The sequence below is a fragment of the Saccostrea cucullata genome, unplaced genomic scaffold (genome assembly GCF_032062105.1).
Source record: "Saccostrea cucullata isolate Sc308-1 unplaced genomic scaffold, CSIRO_AGI_Scuc_v1 ctg282, whole genome shotgun sequence".
NCBI classification, from domain to species: domain Eukaryota; kingdom Metazoa; phylum Mollusca; class Bivalvia; order Ostreida; family Ostreidae; genus Saccostrea; species Saccostrea cuccullata.
The window spans coordinates 375,473-397,602 of NW_026933043.1; the positions used below are offsets into that span (position 1 = coordinate 375,473).

The 22,130-nt window shown below is 32.1% G+C and overlaps 1 protein-coding gene across 8 annotated transcripts in view; it reads right to left on the minus strand.

Moving 5' to 3' along the window:
• Positions 1-22,130, minus strand: part of LOC134237084 (multiple epidermal growth factor-like domains protein 11) — a 59,221-nt gene that overhangs the window by 21,583 nt on the left and 15,508 nt on the right. The window contains exons 1-11 of one of the 8 annotated variants that reach the window (XM_062719176.1): positions 18,819-18,938; positions 15,872-16,087; positions 13,749-13,994; positions 13,514-13,651; positions 12,481-12,615; positions 10,095-10,235; positions 9,166-9,306; positions 5,532-5,669; positions 4,695-4,835; positions 4,419-4,547; positions 901-1,053 (exon numbers count right to left, since the gene is read on the minus strand). The exons of 3 other annotated variants lie outside the window; for them this stretch is intronic. In XM_062719176.1, the coding sequence (XP_062575160.1) occupies positions 901-1,053; positions 4,419-4,547; positions 4,695-4,835; positions 5,532-5,669; positions 9,166-9,306; positions 10,095-10,235; positions 12,481-12,615; positions 13,514-13,651; positions 13,749-13,994; positions 15,872-16,087; positions 18,819-18,882 (1,642 nt within the window). In that variant the 5' untranslated portion in view covers positions 18,883-18,938. Of the gene's footprint in view, positions 1-900; positions 1,054-4,418; positions 4,548-4,694; positions 4,836-5,531; positions 5,670-9,165; positions 9,307-10,094; positions 10,236-12,480; positions 12,616-13,513; positions 13,652-13,748; positions 13,995-15,871; positions 16,088-18,818; positions 18,939-22,130 lie in introns of those variants that run through there. 4 more of the 8 variants (XM_062719175.1, XM_062719178.1, XM_062719174.1 and 1 more) reach the window with 4 other exon arrangements.

Consider the following 22,130-nt stretch of genomic DNA (forward strand, 5'->3'; position numbering starts at 1 on the left):
ACGCGTCATTTGTTTGGATAAAAAAATAATCTATATTGTATAGCCTGGGTTGCCAAAGTCATAATGATTAACGTCAAAAAAGTTTCAATCTGTTTGACGTTACATTTAAAATTTGACTCAATTTGAAGGCGTTTTAAGAGAGAAATTGTCTTGCTTTTTGTATTTAGATACTTAGTAATTGAAAATTATAAGGAATGAATTATACATTATTTATTAGCAACGTACATTTTACTGGAAACACCTGGGTTGGAGCGGTTTATAAACAGTAAATTGCCCCAACCCAGGTGTCACAGTATAACTAGGACTGCTATTTACTTTCTTCGGCATATATTTTTAGAATAGATGACTGGTCAGTTGGGGAGAGGCGGCTCACTTCTCCATGGCACCTGATCCTACCTCAGATGTTTTGGAGCTCAATGTTCACTCTGCTCTTATGTTTGATTGTTTATGGACTTTTGATCTTGGGTGCTAGCTGTTTGTTATCTCAATTTTTTTTAATTAGTTATGCGCGGGTTCTCCATGAACTGTAACAACGCGGTAACAATTTAAATTTTCTTCGTGTAACACATTTAAAATTTTGCACTATGTAAATATCTTTGAGAAACAAAAAATCAGGAACTCAGATTCCTTCTTAACAAAATAATAACTAATTATATCATTCATTTCATAGTCTCAATTCAAAGCATTTAATTAGTATGCTATTTATTGGGACTCATTCACTGGTTTCATCAAGCATTGTCAATTTCTTTTCTTTTCTTTCTTTTCTTTTTTTTTTTCTGCACTTCTAATATATTTGTATTGTTTATAGTTTCTTTTAGATTTATCACTGATCGTTATCTTCACCTTCTTTATTTTTAAGATTAAGAGGACATATTCACTGTTTTGGTGTGCTTCTCGTACCTAATTTGTATTGTTGATCACAGCGTTTCCCTCGGAATCCTTCAATGCAGCCCCAGAGACAATGTCCATTGATGTGGTAGCAGGTATCGTTGTTAACACAGTTTCCACTACACTCCTCTCCACAGTCTTCTCCATACGTACCAGGTGGACACACTGAGGTTATAATAATACAAAAATATAAAAGTATCAACATGTGCTGCATTTTATCCTTTTAAGAGCGATTCTCTGTAATCACCAAAGTAATTCTGATAGGTCTGGCATGCATAGTCTCAGATTTGAATAAAACTTATCCAGGGTTAAAAAAGCAACAATTATATATATAATGGTTTTTATTTATGGAAACAAGTATATAAAGTAACCATATTTTCTTACCCTCCCTCTAACCCTTAATTGGTTTCTACGACCATAAATTGTCAGAACAAATATGTTTGTGTAAATGTGTGCAAAGGATAGAAAATAACGAGTGTATTTGAATACTTCGCCAATACGTATGATGTCAATACATGTATCATTTTATTTTATTTGGACTTTGTTCCTGTTCTATTTCACCTCTTGTTTAATTTTCTTCTCCCTTTTTTGTTATTCATATATTCATCATATAATTGTAATTTTTAATTGTTATGAATACCTTTTTCCAAATTTGAACCGATAGGTTTACGCTATGAATAAAAGGAATGGTTTCCAAATATTCTTGCTAAAATGTGTATTTTTAAAACGTTACATTCTTAACATTCGTCTTTTAACTCCACATCTCATATTATTATATTCATATAAAAATACAGTGAAACAATCTCTCTCTCCCCCCCCTCTCTCTCTCTCTCAAAGTTTTAAATGTATAAGAAGGAACATCTATATTATTTTTAAAAAGTTTTATTCTTATCAGATTTTTGTATATCTCCAATATTAATAAAAATATTTTGAGTTTACATCTATTTTTAAGCGGTTAGCTTCGCTAACCGCTTTATGGCATGTATCGACAACGGAAACTTCCATAAGGCGCTACCTATCGACAAAGCCTCTACCTATAATTTTTTCTAACCCATATAACATATGCTAATTAAAATCAAGACTATCAAAACAACATAATCTTTCGGTTTTTCTTTTTTCTCTGATTTTGTTTGTCAATGAAATAAATTTATAATTTTTGTATTAAAAACGTTTATGTATAGGAGCATTTGGTGTCGAGATTAAATTTCCGTGACGTCAGCTGATGGCGATCGGGCCCTGTGACGAAATTCGAAGTCAGCATGAAGTTTAGCTGATAACATTATCAACGCGTTGGATTTAAGCTTAAGGAAGAAATATATAGCGAGAAATATCATATTTGAACCCAATGCTACACGAAAACCTGTAGGCATATCCGATTTATATGTTGAATTGAAGCCTGAATCGAACAAGGGGTCAAAATGGCGTTGCACACGTCGAGTATTTATACTTTATATAGAGGGGATAGACTGTTTCGATATTTGGCTAATTTAGAGACTTGCTGATAAAAATTCAGGTGCCTGTGATAAATTATAAGGCACCCCTCATGAACAATAAATATTTGACGGAATTATGCTACTGACACAGGGAGGACGGGTTAATTACTGGCTAAAGGGGTTGAAGGTTATTACCGACTGCAAAACATCGGAGAATCTCTCGATCGAGTTTCCTTTTTCTTTGCTGAAAAATTAAGGCTTCCCTTAATACTAGTAAATGAAGGAAGCCTTTATACAAAAAAAAAAACAAACTGAATACATCTGTAAGATGTACAGTTATGGATTACTTCCATAATGAAACATTTGTTTTCTTCTCCTTTTTTTCTCAATTGAAATTATTTGAAAGCTTTGATTCAAGGGAAAAATTCTGTCCTCAGTCTAATTATTACAAACGATTATAAACGATCACATTTTTATTTAAATATTTGCCGACTTTTTTAAAATAATTGTCATATACCATTTACTTATTCGAACATTTAATTGTATGAAAAGTTAATAATGTACATTTCTTAAAACTTTATTATCTTGTTTACTTGTCTATCTTCCTGTGAGAGAAATAGTATATAATATTAATAAACAGATGTACTCAGTATCTGTATCAAAATACAGAATAAACAGTGATAGGTGTCAAAATAAAAACGGATCCTTGAAAGTTCCGGTGCCTAGGAGAAGTAAACATTCCCAATAACAGGTCACACTTGCTGACCTGCAGTGAGCCAAAGAAACTGAAGCTCTCTGAAATTAATTAATTTACAAATTCTCTGCTCGTCCTTCCGTTTTTCTCAGACTAGCCAGCTAAAGATCTATGTACACTCCAAATAAATTAATCTAAAGAATTTGAATTATCATTTAATATTCTTTTTGAGTTGTTTGCTATAGTAGCCTTTATAGTTACCTAAGAAGATGGTATCGGTTTCCAGACAAATTTTGCCCTTTAATTTTCTAAAAAATAAAACTGGTGTAAAAGTTAAAAACCCATGCTTTTAAAATAATTGAAATTCAATGCAGAAAAATCGTACAAGTCTTTTTTTTTTCTCACGATTGTGTTTTTAATTGTTAATTATGACGTCATAAACATTTGCATTTTCCTGTATTTTTTTTAAAAGTTCCAGAAGACACCAATTTTCAATGGAGTTTTCTTTCAGATAACATTGTCCACAGGCATCGCCCACAAAGAACTTGAGATATGTGATTTGTTACTTAATTTTGCACAAAATATAAAAAAAAATAACGTGGGCGACGGCTGTGGACACTGTTTTCTAAAGGAAATCACCCTTGAAATTTGCCATTTTGAGGCTTTTTCTGTTCAAAATAGAGAAATGCTTCACTTTAATGACGTCATATTTGCAGAATGGTAAACGTTCATGGCATATTCTTTCCTGATTTATCAGTCATTTATTTAACTAATATTTAAGCCAGTTTCAAAACTTTTTGATTTCATAACATTTTTAGGGCGCAATAAAGCTAAAACCATACCTTCTTCTTTCAAAATCAATAGAGCATGAACGACAATTAAATTTGCAACATCAACATTTTTTTTCTCGTTCTGAGCACTTTTGGACGCCACCAATGGAGACAATTAGGAAGAAAATTTTGACATTGAACTTCCTGTCTTTCAAACTGAAAATCTCAGGTTGATATTTTGAAACATACATTTGTGACATCAGTCTGGGATGTTATTGGTTTTACCATTAAGTTAAGTACAACAAAAGTCAGTGTGTCTGCTTCTTCGCTGATGATATTGGACAAAGATATGCATGCTTACTTTAATATCATCACTTAATGCATCTTTTGTTATTCTACTTTGTACAGTCATATTCCATAAAAGCATGCTAACCGCTTGTCAGTACTTTCAGTACTTTGATTTTTTAAAGTTACAGTATCTTTAAATTTTGTCCGTGTTATAATATTTACAAGTAACCCCTACCCAAAATAAAAAGAAAGAACATCATTTTATAAGTAAAATGTCTTCCAACGAAACTTTTGTCTAGTTTACTCAAATTCAAAATAATTCTCGTTTAATGTAATTAGACATACCTTCGGAACAATTAATGCCAACCCATCCTTTTTTGCATTTACAGAGACCATTGACTTTATCACATATATCATAGCAGTTTAGAGAACACATCCGCGAACAATTTTCGCCAAAGGTTCCCGAGTCACATGCTAAAAAATTCAATAACAAATGAATCAGTGAATTCATAAATGTATAAACAACAATGTTGATATGTTATGAAATGAAACATTTCTTTTGCAAAAAAGAAGGAATGCGTCATATTTGAAGGCTGCGTTCCGATTCATCAGAAAACTTACGTGCATCACATTTCTCGCCTTTATATCCTGCCTGACATCCGTGATTACAATAACCGCTGACATAGTGACATGTTTTAATGTTCAAACAATTTCCACTGCATTTCTCTTTACACATAATACCATATGTTCCATTACTACATTCTTGGATAAGATGAATATAAAGTACATGTAATGTTGTGTAAAAAATCAATTAAATTTCTTTTTTCAAAACATAGAAAACAAAACATAAATGTTAGATTAAAATCTCAGCATAAATCAGTATTTCCTTCCTTAAAAATCACTATAATTAACTTTAGTTTAGTATAGTTAACTATAGTTAACTATAGTCAATCGCAGTGTCAAAGTAATCACTATGGTAAATCAAAATTTTCCTAGTGACCATTAAAGCGTCAAAGTTATCATTAAAGTAAATCAAAATTTTCAAAGTGTTCACTAAAGTGAATCAAAGCTTTACCATAGTAAAAGTTTTCATAGTAATCACTATAGTAAATCAAAGTTTTCATAGTTATCACTATAGTAAATCACAGTGTCAAAGTGTCCACCATAGTTAATGAAAGTGTCAAAGTGGTCACTATAGTAATTCATTTGTTTTTTATTAGTGTTAAAGTTATCACTATAGTTAACTATGGTAAACTATAGTTAACTATAGTATTTTGTTAGGGTGTAATTAGAAACAAAAAAATCACACATAGATAAGATATGTTATAGTAACACACACACACACACACACACACACACTCACACACACACACACACACACACACACACACAAACATCATGTACATTTATGCTTATAATATCGAGATATTTTTATAACTTTATCATGTTTATAATTACTTTCGAAGCATTTGTCAGTCTTCCATCCGGGCATGCAACCACTATCACAGGAGCCAGTCACGTGATGGCAGGAGTTGTTTACACAATGGCTGCTGCATATTTTAGAACAGTTTAGTCCAAATGTACCAAGGTCACAAGCTTGATAAAAGATAATAGGCAAAGATAACATTAACTTTGTATCTCAAAGACCTAAGTTTCTGTATTTTTCTTTCTCTTTTGTTAAATAAGAAACACTAAATATTAATAAAATCATAGCCTATGTCAGATATAATCTAAAACATAAAAAGAATCCATATGACATATCACATTAAAAATGCATCTAATAAAAATATGATTTTAACAGTATGTTAATATTTTACATCTTTTTTTTCATTTCAAGGAAGAAATTAGACAAAGTATTGACAATGAGTATAAATGTAGCTTTTAAGATTTTTCTTTTACATTGCATAAAGCAACATTTCCATGAAAACCTTAGTATTCAAAAAGAATATATATTCATTTATTCATTATAAATTATTTTAACTCTTTTCAAATACATTTCTTGTGGATGGATCCTTAGATAGAGGAGGGTTTAATCTCAATAAAGCTTGTAATACACTTGTAGTCTACTTTAAGATAGAGTATGCTGTGTATCATTCTCGGTTTCTTTTAATTACAATGTGCAATTATTGTAATTTATTATACCTCTATTGATAAAACTCGAATTTGATTGGCTGGTAAGAAAACTTTAAAACACAACAATGACACACAATATTTTATCAATTATCAATTCTTTCTTTGATCGGGATCGGGATTCGCTGTGTAATAAATTACAATAATAAAAATGATTATAAAAAATACATTTCATTTCGGGAATTTTCAAATGATAAAAGGAAATGTGGATGGTTAAACACGGCTTGCATTTTTGTATTTCGTTTTCTAGCAACTTCCCATTATGCTTAAGGGGGCCGACTATATTTTTATTGTGTGAAAACTAAAATAGCAAAACTCTTCATTTTTATACCATATATAACTTACATTAATTTCAGTGTACATGCAAAGTTTGGGGAAAATCTACCGACCAGGTATTTTTGAGGGACCGTCTCAAAATACAGGTACATTTACTATAGGATTATATAGGAAAATGCCAATTTTTAGCATGCACTTCAAAGCAAATTATACAAATAATACAATAGACATTTTGTTCAAACTATAATATTTTATGAGTAATACTATATGATACAATATGTAAGAAACACAAAATTCTACCATCTTGTTAGAGAGGGGGCATCTCAAAATGCAAAAAATTAGCAAATTTTACTCTTTTTATAGAGTACTACAAAATATGACGTAAACAATGGATTCACAAGAAAACATAATAAAAATATTGGAGATATTCTAAAATTTCTATGTTTTAAAATTCAAGAGCGTATGTTTATTACTTTTTCTGTAATAATATTTTTATCACCCCTTTCTTTAAGAGCTTCAGATTACCATAACGTCAAAAAGACACTGCAGCGACGTCAACCTACCTATCAATTGCAAAATCGGTTAAATAATTAGTTATATCAAATTGTAATTACATTTTATACCTATAATTGCTTAATTTTGTTTAATTTTAATAATTAAGCGAAAAAAGTTGCATTAAAACAATAAACACGCTTCAGTTTACTATGATGCGCGAAATATTGCGCAATGGAAACTATAGTCGACCCCCTTGAATGATTATGTGCCATGCATGTATGTCCTCCGGAAAATTGACAAAATAGTTGTCCAAATTTTGCTCTAATTTTAGCATGCAACTAGTCACTGATGTGTGTACCCTAATAAAATACTACTTCTACCAAAAGAGTAATTTGAAAGATATAAATCTCTCATTTAGGAGAAGTTACTATTTATGTTTACATATATATGGTTACATCCAATTTCCATTAAAAACTTTGACCTTGCCCCATTCTGTGATGCCCTTGAAATATGTGAGCGCAAGGAGATACATTTTTCCACTCTGCAATTGTCTGGTCGCTGTATTTTATCGAAATCTACCTATAAGTGAAAGGAGAAAATTGGGGGAAAAAAATTTCAAATATCATAAAATTTAGCTTGCCTTTCCCATTGGAAGCACTGACTTTTACAGCTGACGGCTTACTTTGATATTTAAGGGGGCCGACTGGGGTTTTATCGTGTGAACTCTTCATTTTTATACCATACATAACTCTAGCTATTTTTGAGGGACCGTCTCATAATACAGGTGCGTTTACTACAAGATTATATAGGAAAACGTCAAATTTCAGCACTTTAAAGCTAATTATATAAATACTACAATAAATATTTTGTTCAGATTATAATATTTGATGACTAATACTATATTGTACATTATATGTAAGAAACACAAACTTCTACCGTCTTGTTACCAGAAGGGGAATCTCAAAATTCCAAAAATTAACGAATTTTCCTTTTTTTATTGAGTACTACAAAATATGACGGGTGCAAAGGATTTATATGAAAACACAATAAAAATAATGATATTCTCAAATTTCTGTAAAAAATTTCAAGAACATATGTTTGTTATATTTTTCTGTAATAACATTTTTATTACCCCTTTCTTTGAGAGCTTCAGTTTATCATAATGTCAAAAACACGCTGAGACGATGTCGACCTACCTATCAGTTGCAAAATCGGTTTAAAAATTATTTATGTGAAATTTTAATTACATTTTTAAAACTGTAAATTCGTAATGTTGTTTACTTTTATCAATAAAGTGTAAAAAGTTGCATTAAAACACTAAATACGCTTCATTTTAATATGATGCGCGATATATTGCGCAATGAAAACTACAGTCAACTCCGTTAAAATTGTATCATGTACGGAGGTACAAAATTGATAATAGCTAAGAGACCTTTCTAGTGGTGATAGGTTATGGTGTTAGGGACATTAATATATAATGGCCTGGAGTTGAGGATAGGGCGGTTGTCTTTTCTTCATGGACAACTTATTAATGCTTTGAAATAGCCCCTTGTTTTCGTTTTTTTAAATGTTGAGCTAAATATTAAGATTGTAGAAGAGTTTCCGTACATTGTCCTCGTGTAAATGTAAGCCGTCCACTGTGAAAGTACTAGTAAGCGCTCCTCGCAAAAGTCCACAACAGAACAAGTAAAAAAAATTGTTCTGTATATTACTACTAAACAATTCTCTAACCACGAAATCAAATCCCCTTGAACCTATATATTTTCCTTAAACCACAAAAATTCGACCCGATGAAAATATGCGCTTTTACGGAGATAGCCGAGCTTCTAGTTGAAACTATAGACGTATTGTAACTTTTGACGAAATACATTTTAGAGTATTTCTTTTGGTTTTAAATTTTTTTCAAACTGAAAGCCTCTCTTGTGTAATTTCTTTATTTGCCATTATCGCATGCAATCCTGGTAGCAAAGGAATTCTGGGAAGGTTTCACACAAAAATTTGTTTGACGTGTGTACAAATATTTCGAATTTCGTTTGTTCGTACACGTTAGTCTATTGAGCTCGCTTATCTGCGCTTGCTTTAAGGATACCAGTAAGTGACTTTTAATGACGCAGAAGGTTGATAGCAGATGTTTACCTGCCTTGGTATTTTTTACAAGAAGTATAGCATGACAAATTTTGCTGATACTTACTTTCATTGCACATAATTCCCTGAAAGCCTTCTCTACATCCATCCATACATTCCCCATTAACCTTATTACAGGTTGTATTTTCAAAGCAGTTTCCACTGCATAGTTTTAAACAATTTACGCTATATGAACCAAAATCACATTCTGCAAAAAAAAAATAAATAAAAAATAAATCAATAAATAATAAACTCGAAAAAATAGAATATGTACATATCGTTTATATAAAAATGAATATTTATAGGCTAATTGTAGTCTTTTTCCCACCCTCTTTCTTCGAAAACATGCAAATAGATTATCAATTTTTATACAGATACATGTTGTAGTTATATAGAGTTAAAAAAGTATACGAAAACATTTTTATATAAATCTAGGCAAATCACTAAATAGGGGATATCCTATTTAATTGCACTTGATCCTACTTAATTTTCAGAGGTCAAAATTCGCTCTGTTATCAATTTGCTTTTGTTGTAGATTTCTGAGCATGCTCATTTTAGTTATCTTTATATTTCATGACTCTAAACGTATTCAATTATATCAAATATATGTTTATTTATCACACTAATGATGATATATTTAACATTTAATACAAATGTTGGAATGTTTATAAGGTAAAACATGTGTACAAGAAAATAATAAAAAAAAAAAAAAAAGGCAATACCACGAATTCTCACGTGTCACAAACCAGATTACGATCATCATTAACTCTATATTTCTCTATACTTCAGTTTGCGAAAAAAAAAAACACACACACACACACACACACCTTTTTTTCAATATTGTCCTTTGTCATAAAATTCTTTAATTTCGAAGAATTACTACACTTAATTTCAAGCAATAGTTGATATAAATGAGTAATGTATATGTACATCGTTTACTTGTAATACATCAGCAAAAGATCCCCTGTTTATATAAAAAAAAAATCGTTCTTTTACCTTCTTCACATTTTGAGCGTTTAAAACCCGGTACACATCCGTCATCGCAAGCTCCGCTTTCTCTGTCGCAATTTTCCTTCTTTGCACAGTTCACACTACAATTCTTTTCACAATTTTCTCCGTATGTCCCATAATTGCATGCTGTTAAATAATAAATTCTCATGTACTCGAATTTTGTCCAACAGTATATACAAGTTTTAAATCAAAATTCTGTTTTCAAAAATGTAAAATGGTTTTTTAAACACTAGATTTTTAAAATAAAGACAACATTGCTATTTTATGATTATTTTGGCATTTATTTTTATGCATTAATGTGGATGAATTATCACATGTTTTCCCTTTGAACACCAAATTTTAGTACAAGTACTAATACACGTGTATACAATTCATATAAAGAATATAATGAATTCAAATTCAGTGAATTCATAATATGTTACTAGATATTGTGAAAGGAGAGTAAAACCGGCACATAAGTGTTTGTCCCTAATGTATAATAAACTTGCCATAAAAGGTCAACTTTCCTTATTAAGGTCTTCCGTTTCCAACGGAAGACCTTCTACTGATTCTGTTGGTAAAGATTATTATTCTTTTTTTTTCTTCTACTTCCTAGAACGCCAACTTTGAGGCCTCATATCTCACTCATTTCTCAACGGATTTCTCTCAAATTTTCAGAGGTTATAGACGTTTATAAACTCTATCAGAATAATGACTAAAATTTCAAAAAGTCACTTCCGGTTTTGAGTTATTCCCCTTTAAACGAAAAATCATAGGCTTTCGTTTCCGGATAAAGGCTCAGAGACCACAAAAGCTGGAGCAGACATTTTACTTGTTTTAGATAACAGAAGGATTGAAGTTGTGCACATTGGTTTTTGTTTTTTGATTTCTGCATTCAAAATGGCGCTATATTGGGGTCATAAATTAGAACGCCTAAAAGAGCGAAAATTTACAGATATTTTCCTTTTTATCTTGAAAACTAAAAATATTTTGTTAAGACATGTTGAATAAAAGTTGTGCATAATTACAAGCGCTTTCACTTGAAATCATTAAAAAGGGGCTGGCCCCTAAAATTAGGGATCTAGGGCCCTTGAAAGTTTTTGTTTAATATCTCAAAAAGTATTGAGAATTTATAATACATCAAATAAGCAAAGTTGTTCAAAATGTCAAGCTTTATTTAATGAGGTTGTCAAAATACGTCCGAGGACGTCACTTCTGGTCAAACCGGAAGTAGTCAAAAATTGCATATTTTTGTTGTTCTTGACAGGTTTTTGGATATCATATGTCACTGGAAGCTTAAATCTTAATTTCCCGTCCGTTGACAGTACTTCCGGTTAAACCGGAAGTTGCCAAAAATGGCTTGATTTTGCAACAATGAACATAGATTTGGAGGATTAAACCATTTTTCGACTTCATTACTCTTTTTTTTTACAAATGAAAGTTACTTCCGGTCAAACAGGACGGAAGACCTACTCGTTGCTTTGCAACGAGCTCGGCTCTAGTTTATGAAGCAATATTTCTTCATCACCTCCATACGAGATTTATAAAGAACACAAAGCTGATGTGACTGGTCGGCAAGGTATGTTCAATCCTCCCTTGCACCCGATCCCACCTTTGATGTTTTAGGTCCGTGTTTGCTTTGCTCCCGATGTGTATTGCTTGAATTTACTTTTGAGTCTGATAATTGTACGTCATCTCCATATATTTCATGTATAGTTTTTTTTTTTTTTTTTTTTTTTTTTTTTGTTTAGAAAAAATCATAACCACAATCAAAACATCAAACATTAAGTAACTTGCCTGTTTTGCCAAATAAATGATATAAAATAGTTACTAAAAATAATGAACTTCCCCTGCTTTCCCTTAGGAATTAGATTATTGAGTTAAAACTTAACGTAGAACCTACGTCGTATGACATCATATCTTGTATATGTGTTTGGTCTGTCTTCTTGGTGCTAGATCCATTATAAAGTAAAAATTAACTTAATGTTACCTATTCCCATACTTTTCAGTTTCAATAAATTTATATAGAAAATAAAGCATTTTACGAGTCAAACATGTGTAAAAGATTGTGTGTAAATTGTATGATGTCTATCATGAAATACTGTGCATTTTCTTTCATAATTATTTGTCAATTACTCATGTGCATTTATAATGTTTTCCTAAAATACTATCTTTTTGAATTAAACGATTGCAATTTCTGATAAATATATACAATTGTAACCCTAAACCTTCATTTAATAATTAAAACCTGTGTGAGTGCAAAAAGGCCAAGAAAAGTAGCATTGGTAAATAACCTATCTCTCCTTAGTTTTCGGGGAAATATATATATTTTAATCAAATTTTGTAATCATTTTGGTATGTTCTTCATCGTATATACTTTCCTATATCTTACATTTATTGCAGTCACGTCCCATCCATCCTATTCGACATCCCTCACAATAACCAGTTACATGATCACAATAAGAATTTCTGCATCGGTCTGAACATTTTCTTTTACATTCAGCTCCATAAAATCCAGCTACACAAGCTTAAAGAGACATTATAACTGTTTAAACACCAATGGTAATCTAACAACTACCTAACATATTTTAAATGTGATTGCTGAAACAAGAGTATCAGCAGTCTCGTTTATAGTCATCATTTATGCGCTCTATGGTCTATAAAATAACCCTATCAAAAAATACAATTTAACATTCTGTCATCGCTGACTGACGTTTTTCATATTTATTGTTAGTCCATTATTTATTTATACACTGAATTGACGACGGATTTTTGCCATTATTTCCCGATCATGACAAGGAGCACACGGCGGATCGACTGTGAATGCTCACTCCTCTATGGCAACTGATCCTAACTCTAGTGTTTTGGAGGTCCGTGTTTGCTCTGCTCCCTTTTTGTATTGTCTTATGAACTTTCAATCTTGAATATTGTTCGTTATCTCCATATGTTTCATTATTTAGTTACATGCTGACTTTTTTCATGCTAATTGTTCGGCCATTATATACTAACATAATTGCCGATGAATTTTCCCGTTAATTCCCGATCATGACAAAGAGCACACGCCGGGTGTAACAGGTCGGTAGGGTATGCTCACTTTTCTATGGCACCTGATCCCACTTTTGGTTTTCTGGAGGTCTGTGTTTGCTCTACTATAATTTTGTATTGTTAAATGGACTTATGAGCTTTAATACTGTTCGCTGTCTCCATGCTTGTCATTTCAAACGTTTTATCAGAATAATGATATAACTCGTCCGCAAAATAAGAATGCAAATTATAAATTGTTTAATGTTTCAACATACATAAGCTACAAATTTACCATTTTCTTTTTACTTTAGAATACACTCTGTGCTTTTTCTTCAGTGTCAAAGGATAAATACTAGTTTTATCATTTTGGCAGACTCAAAACCTCACTATCTAAGTCTTACCATCAAGACACTGTTCTCCGATCCAACCATCAGTACATCCAACACACGTTCCATTAGTTACGTAACACCTTCTTTCCTGGCAATTTGATGGACAGGTTTCATTACAGAAACTCCCATAAACATAATCCAGTTCACAACCTTTAAAACAAATATATTTGTCTTTCAGAAGGTTTTTTTCACTTTTGACTATTTTAAGGGCAACAATTAATATGGTATACAGAAGAGAAAAAAATACCTTGTACTATAACTTCACACAACTGTGTATATGTAATCTTATCGCCCGGATAATGCACACCATGAACTCTTTCGTTGTAGAAAATTACGTATCGTCCAAAAGAAACACATATATGAGTAACATTAAGATCAGGTAGATCTGGTCCTGTATGATTGTAACACAGGTAAGCCTCGTGTAGGAGACTGAAGGCTGTACTGTTAGAGATGTACAGTTTGTATCCATACATACGTTCTCTTTGTCGTTGTTCTGTTTTACAATAAAGAAAAATATCTACACATCCCACATTTAATGATAATTAAGACGTTAAAGTAATGTTTATCAGATAATCCTTTACACCACAATTTAATATTATTTTTCCTACAAGTTTAATGAAACGATAAAGATAAAAGGCAAAGAATTTCAGCAGTTTGATTTCGGCCATGCAAGTAAAACAGAAATAAAATTTCTTTTTAAAATCTTTTTTTACTAAAATATGAACATGATATGTTGACTAACATCAAAAGACGTATTTTTAAATTAGCCAACCATGCATATGAATAACCTTTCCAGAAATTTTTTCCAGGGGGGTCCACCCAGTCAAAAAAAATTCCAATCGTTGTATGGGGTCGTAGTCTATGACTTCTATTGCCTCAAATCTATCATTTTTCATACCCATATAGGCATATACCCATTTCACACAAATTCGCGTTTACCGGGGGGGGGGGGGGGGGGTCTGCATTTTCCAAGGTGGGTCCAAGGTAACTTTTTTCTTGCTTTAGCATATAAAGTTAATAACCTTGCTTATTCCAAGGGGGTCCTGACCTCCCCCCCTCCCCTCTAGATCCATGCATGCTTTCTTACATGCTTATTCTGCAAAGCAAAAACACCTTCTGGTCATTATAAGTAATCTGATTTATAATGTTCATTTGGCTAACGTGGCCAATGTATGTAAATCAATCAGATTTTTTTCATATAGTCAATGTACATTCGCTGATATGCAAAGTATCTTTTTCATTTAGATATAAGACATACACTATTGCTTGCAATAGCAGACTCTCTAGTTTTCTGATTCTGATTCTCAAAATTACATGCATAATAATAGAACAATGAAAATAATTTATGATTTGTCTACACTATCGAAGACATGAAAGAATTTTCAAAAGTAAGTAAAAGTAGAGAGTCTGCTATTGCAAGCAATAGCGTATGTCGCCCCGAACTGTTCCCCTATTTCCATGGCAGCTATTGATAATTTCGGACAAGACTTTCATTTTTTTGTATCACTATAACAATACCCATAACCTAAGCTTGGACCACCATCAAATCCTATCAGTACTTTCAGTACTTTGATTTAACAATCAGAGTTAAAGAATTTTCACTTTCCTTTGGTTTACATGGCAATAATCGATTATTTGAAAATTTTAAATGCGAATCGCACAACTACAACTACTAATCAATAAAATAAAAAAAAGTTTCATGACGAATGATCAAGGGACCAGAGAGAACACCTGCGGATAAAATTCGTCGCTTTTTGCAGGTTTCCATGACAACGGTAGCCATTTTGAAACTGAATGACCACATGGCACAACTACAACCAGTGATCGTCCTTTGAGGAATGTTTCAGGAAAATTGTCTCAGCCATCTCCGAGAAACAATCTGGACAAAAAAAACCTACGTACAATCGCAATATGTCGCCCGACTTCGTTCGGGGCGACATGATTAATAATAAGGGAGTAAAGTTTTAAAATGTATCAAATAATTGTGGTTTTCCAAACAAACTACAATCATGTAAACTGTCAAAGGTTTCCAATTAAAGTACAGATCTGAGCAAAACATCCATTTATTTTTTTTTTCTCTAATATTAAAACATCAAAATTTATTTTTGTTTTGTATAATTCTGTACCTCAATTTGACTATTTACCACATGTGAAAATAAGAAAAAAAAGTAAATACAGCTAGGACGCATAAAAAAAATTACTAATATATACAAAAAAATTAAGAAATATAGAGAAAACTCGGATTAGCCAAAGTCCATTTCGTTGATCTATTTATGTTAGTTTGGTAAAAGCATCTTATATACCCTAAATGGTTTATGCAAATAGAAGAACATTTAAGTATCGCTTGATCGGATGAATTTTATTACTTACCATAGCTGGTACTATAAAGTCTGAAGTAAATCTCTACGTCGTATATACTTTTTATCTTTTGAAGATCTACATACCACCACGCTGGATTATATCTATTTTTATCAGTATCAGAGGCGTCAGTAGAGGAACAGGTGGACAGAGATCTGTCTACAGCATTTTCTGCCACATCCGTTATTTGACGACCTTGTTTAGTTGGTTTACGTGCCGATATATCGTCTGCTAAAGAAAATCATTTTAATGCTTAAATTCGGAAGCACGTGTTAACATTTCCAAAGGTATGTTTGATAAACTGTATGTTTAGGAATTATGTTAACTGATGAATACATTACTTTTAGCTGGGGCTGAAACGTGAATAGTTATAGTATCTATAAACCAGTTTCAAATATTCCATTTATCAGCAAACGTGGTGAACGTGTTGTTGTGCAGAAGCTTAAGAGACATCTCAGAGAGATTGCCTGGATGCTGATTTGCAGTCAGCTTATAAGACCGATGTTATAGAGTAGGATCCCCCTCCAGAAACTGTACACAAGAGTAGAATTCCCACTAAAGGGAAATATCACACAAGAGCCAAATTTCCCCCTCTTTCTTTTTCTGATGATCCCCCAGTTATAGAGTCAATATATAAAACAATCTAATTTTACGTATGTGCCAACCGATTCTAAATGTTCATCAAGGCACACTTATAGCTTTGATAATTTGTTTGCTTTCTAAAGGCCTAGTATTTCATCTAGAAATCAGTTATATTCAGAGAGAAAGTGAGAAATTTCTGTGGTCAGGTACAAGCAATTGATGAATTCCACATACCATTCTGTAAGTATTTGAGTCAAATAGTTCTTCAATGAAAAAAACAAAACAAAACATGTATAAATAATATTTATACATGTATTATTTTGTTTTTGTTTTGAATTAAATATATACAAGAAACATCATTTTCGCAAGCCGTTCTCTCGACCTCAGCAATATAATAATTGATTTGAAATCAGAGAGAAGACTGAGTATCATTATCCTCTATTAATGAATTTGCAAAATTTCAAATATTTGAAAATAAATGACAAATCTTTAGTTTCATGACAATGGCAATTGTAGTTAATTCGAGTATTTCAACATAAGAAGTTTGGAGACATCAATATCAATTAATGTATATGTTATTCGAAAATGTTATTTATTTCCTTTGAGTGAATTACACAGAAATCAAGTTCCACATGTTGTTACAACGAATCACTTGCTCGTAATTACACGCTTTTTATTCGAATTCCTGGATAAGATCAAGTGGTTCTCTAGAATGGTTCCTTTTTTGTTTTTACGGATACAGTGACAATTTGTCCGACCGATTACTACATTTTTTATTTTCATAAACCAGTTTGACTAGTTTAACCAGATGAAAATGCTTTATTTAATATTTTCATTTCTTGTATGATTCAATACATCTGGTCAACATTTTAAAAAAGGGACACTTATAACAATGTGTTGCCCCCTTCCCCTTAATAACATAGGAACAACCATTCTGTTTTATTGGGGGATTGCCTCAAGGGGAAATCACACTTAAAAACTACTACGTAGGGTAGGATTTCCCCCGGAAAATTTGATATGGTGTGGGGTTTCCAAAGGGAATATCCACTCAAGAGCCAGTTAACCGGGAGGATTTTAGAAGGGAAAGTCTACTCTATAAGACAGGTACCAGCAGTGCGATAAAAAGCACGCGTAAAAGCTGTTCTTGATGAAGGTGACGTCATGTTCCTAGTTCTTCTTGTCCTGAGTGCAAGGTACAGTAATATCTTAGTTACCGCATCCAAGCAGAGAAGATTAACGTCATTGTCCGAGGATGTGTCACTATCTACTACAGTACCCCATGGGTCTGCCCTCCATCCCTTTCTCTTCCTGTTGTACCTTCTTCCATTCAGGTACGTCATCGATCAATATGCCATAGATCGTCATGGATTCGCAGCTGAGACTGAAGTGAACAGCCACCTGGGTGTACAGAACACTGCGAAGTCAATATCATTGCGTGCGTCCGAACCTGGATAACTGCTTACAAAGTCAAACTAAACGATACACAAGAAAACATTGATGTTACCATCAATTGTCGCCCGGGAAATAAATAAAGTAAACAATGGAAATGAATCTTGATCATCAAACCGCTTCAATTTATGTGAAAAAGGCATGGCATGCGTCTAAATAATGGAAGCAATAGTCGAGAATATTTTGAAAAACTATAGTGGGATGAAAATCAAACAAAAATGATACCCTTTTAAACTTTACCAATCCCTCAAGTAAATGTTGGGTGCATGAATATAAATTGAAACCAGACACATGCATCACCTGGATATTAAAAAATGTATTTCACTTTAAGAATATAAAACACGAACTGTGTATAGTAGTTTTTTATGCGACATGTAAAATTCAATGTTCAAAAAAGGGACCTTAATTATAAGCAACTTTATATATTAAATGTTAAAAACATATATATTTTTACAGATTTACTTTATGGAAGTAAATATATTTTGTATCTCGTAATTCATAAAAGGAAGGAACATTGTGATTAACAATCTTTTTAAAGTTTACAAAACCTTTAATTCTGAATAACTTCTCCCAGCTCAATCCCCATGCACCAATATTTAAACTTATATGTATAGAGCAGCCCGGTCCTTCGGGCTGCAATAACCTGTGATTATGAGGATTACTATTGTCCATAACCTAACCGCGTGAAGAAAAACCGCCTGAAGGTTGGTTAGGTAATAATGAGACCCAAGTCTGTAGTTAAAGTCGGTACTGCCCTGGACTCCACCTCAATGGAAACACAAGTAACTTCCTTGGTAAGAAAGATGTACTTGAACATCAAATTTCTTCCTTGTTCTGGTTAAAATTATCAAAATGAAACGAAAGCAGTAAAACTAGCGATATTCTACTGCACATGTAAAAATGTATTAAAGAAATAGTTGATACAAACCGTATCCAGATGAGATATTCACACTAGAAAATTTAAGAAATAAAGAAATAAAAATAAGTCGCATATCTTTAACTTGTCTTTCGGAATTTTACATTGATAACAAAGTGCTTTCAAGGACAACATAATATTTTTAGATCAGCTGTCAAGATAACACTCTCAGATTTTTGTATCCATTAAAATCAATAAACATTTTTTTTAAAACATTGAGATATCAAGTCAGTGTAAGATATGAACATAGTTTAAAAGCCGTGATATCGCACAGAACATAATCAAAATCAAGCTAATACAATATGTATCATAACTGAGATTTTATATGGAGTAAATAAATTTGTTTTGAAATCAATTCATAATTTAGTATACGAAAATAAGGAATAGTTCATCATATATGAGGACACAATTTTCTATTCCCGCTACGCAAGTGAGTTATGGTTAGGTATAGACGTTTCTATGTCAATGACCTGCATGTAACAAAAATTCATAAGATGTATATCTTTTATATAGAGATAGTACCAGTCGTGGGTACCAAGTTTGTGTTAGAAAACAAAATTTTGCCTTATCTCACTTGCTTGATAATGCAGAGGTTGATTTCACAGCAAAAAAGTCCCCGGCGTGGGGCAGTGATGATAGTGTCATAGTGTGTGCTATAGAGTCGTAGAGTAAGAAGCTGATCCTTACATCGCGGTAAGAATTCACTACGGGATATGGAGATAAGTTCATGGATTAGACTGCATAAACGAGGTCATGTTTGGCAGTAGCTGTGTTTAAAGAGAAAGATTCCTAACTGCTCAATGACGCTACGTTTCCTCAGTTTGTGATTAGGGAGCATCAAGTTCGATCTTCGTTCAAGTGAAAGCCAAACCTAAGCTGTTAAAATATGTAATGATTGTTTCTTTACAAAGACCCCGGGACTGGAATGAAGGACGTAGGTCATAGTCATAGACTTCAAATTTTTTTTTTTCTTTATTTATAAGCAACTACATATTATAAGGTTTATTCTAAATTGAAAGTTAATGCATGCATTTGCTATAAAGAGTTTGTTCTGGTATCAATGAGCGAGAGATTACGATACACTTGAGGGGCATCTGTTGTTCGAGTGGCACTCAGGTCCTCATATGTATGATTTTCAAGATGGCCGCCAGATGTTGAACTTTGATGAGAAGACCCTCTATCACTGACCTCGTAGGAAGGCTGGTCATTTTCTTTCTTGTTCTCTTTCTTCCTACAGTGAGAAACGTCTTTCTTCCTACAATGAATAATGTCTTCGTTTTACTTTCTTATATTTTTAAAACTTTAATCATGTTAATAGTTTAAAAAACAAATAAAAAAACATATTCGTATTATTTTTAAATATGTTTTTACAGTATGCCTTAGTAAGTACTTATAAAACATGCAAAAGGAAATAAGCAGTGATTTTATTATAGACTAAACTTGATGATGAAATATTTTATATGGAATGTAAAAGCTGGAGAAAACGAAATATCCCTTTCAATAACTGTACTCTGACTTATCATTTTATTTTACTGCCTTTTAAAAAAAATTGACACATTTTAAATGATGTACTGCTTTATGCTAATATTGTTGTTTATATCCATTTGCAACCGCCACCCTCACAATTTTAATGGTTTAAAGTGTAAATGCTGGCTTAATTTTCATTTGATATAGTTTAAATATACCAATTATTGCAAAAACTGTATACATTGCCATATTATTTAAGATGGGGGACATAGATAAAAATAAAAAATATACATTTATGTTAACAGTATTACAATAATTATGTAAAAACTGGTTCAAATGCATAATTCTGATGCAGAAAGTTTCGAAATACTTGCTACTTATCAGAAACTTTTGAATTGTGAATATCAGGGAAATTATTTTACGTTAGAAGTTCAATAAAGAAAATGCCTGGATGAAGATACCTGAGAAGGGGTTATTGCCCTTGGCAACATTTTCTAAAGATTGTATAATTGATTTACTGAGTACTAAAGAAAATATACATCTTTTAAATACTTTTACAAAACAATATTTTTTATTACACTTGTTAGAAAGCATTCTTCCAAAAAAATTGTTCTATTGGGTATGAATTTAAATTCATAACTATTTTTGCAAAAATAATTTGATGGCATGTAAACTGAAGTACAAACGCTTCGACTTCACGCCTTAAGGAAATCATAATATAGTAAACTATTCCTAAATATCACCATAACTATCATTCTTTATATAATTTTTTACAAAACAAATGCTTTTCAAATTTTGAAGCTAAATAAGTTCAAGGACAGGGGGTACAATATACACACGCGTTACAACCTGATGATACATTGGATCTTCCGTGTGATACATCAATATGTGGCTTCACGGGATTTGATCACTTGACCAAGCAAGTATATTTCACAAGAAAATACTCATCTACACTCCAGTGGTACAAATAAGCATACCTGATGAAGTAAAGCACTAGTAAAGAGCAAAATCCAACATTGATCAGTAGGGAAATAACCAAACCCGTCGTCAATCCTGCAACGTTGTCTATTTGGTCACTGCAAAGGCTTTTCATATCTACTATGTAAATAACAAAAGAAATAACATGAAAATCAATTTTTGATTTTAATATTTGTTACTAGGGGAGGATACATACCTTTTTCTTTTTGGGGGAGAATTTAATCATAATCCACTTTCAGAAAAATTTTTATAGTATAAAAATTAATGTTTGAAATACAAAAAACAAATTGATCCTGACATTCCATAAAAAGAACCAGTTTTTTCGTATTTAGCTAATTTGCAATTGCCTGTAAAAATATACATTTGTCTAAATAACATTGAAGTATCTAAAGTGATGTACACATGTACTATGATACCCATACCAACAATGCTTTGTTCATCGCAGCGATTTCCTTGAAATCCGACACGGCAACCCCGAGGACAATTTCCATCGACATGGTAGCAGGTATCGTTGTTAAAACAGTTTCCACTACAGTTCTGTTCACAGCCTTTGCCATACGTGCCAGATGGACACACTGAAAATATGTGCTAAACAATGAACACGTACGTGAACATCGTTTCTGTACGTGCAATGCAAGTTCTTAGAAATTATATTACATTGCTCATCGTTTGGTCCTTTTTTATTTCTTTGATATATTCTGCAATGAAATCACGATTATTTTCCTCTTACATGTTATTCGTTGCTCAAATCACATTAAACACTTTGTATATTATGCACATATGTGTATCTGCAAACGTAATTGCTTGAATACATAGAGGATATCATTTAATATGTTTTATAAATTAGAATTTAAAGATTGAAAGAATTATAGAAGAGAA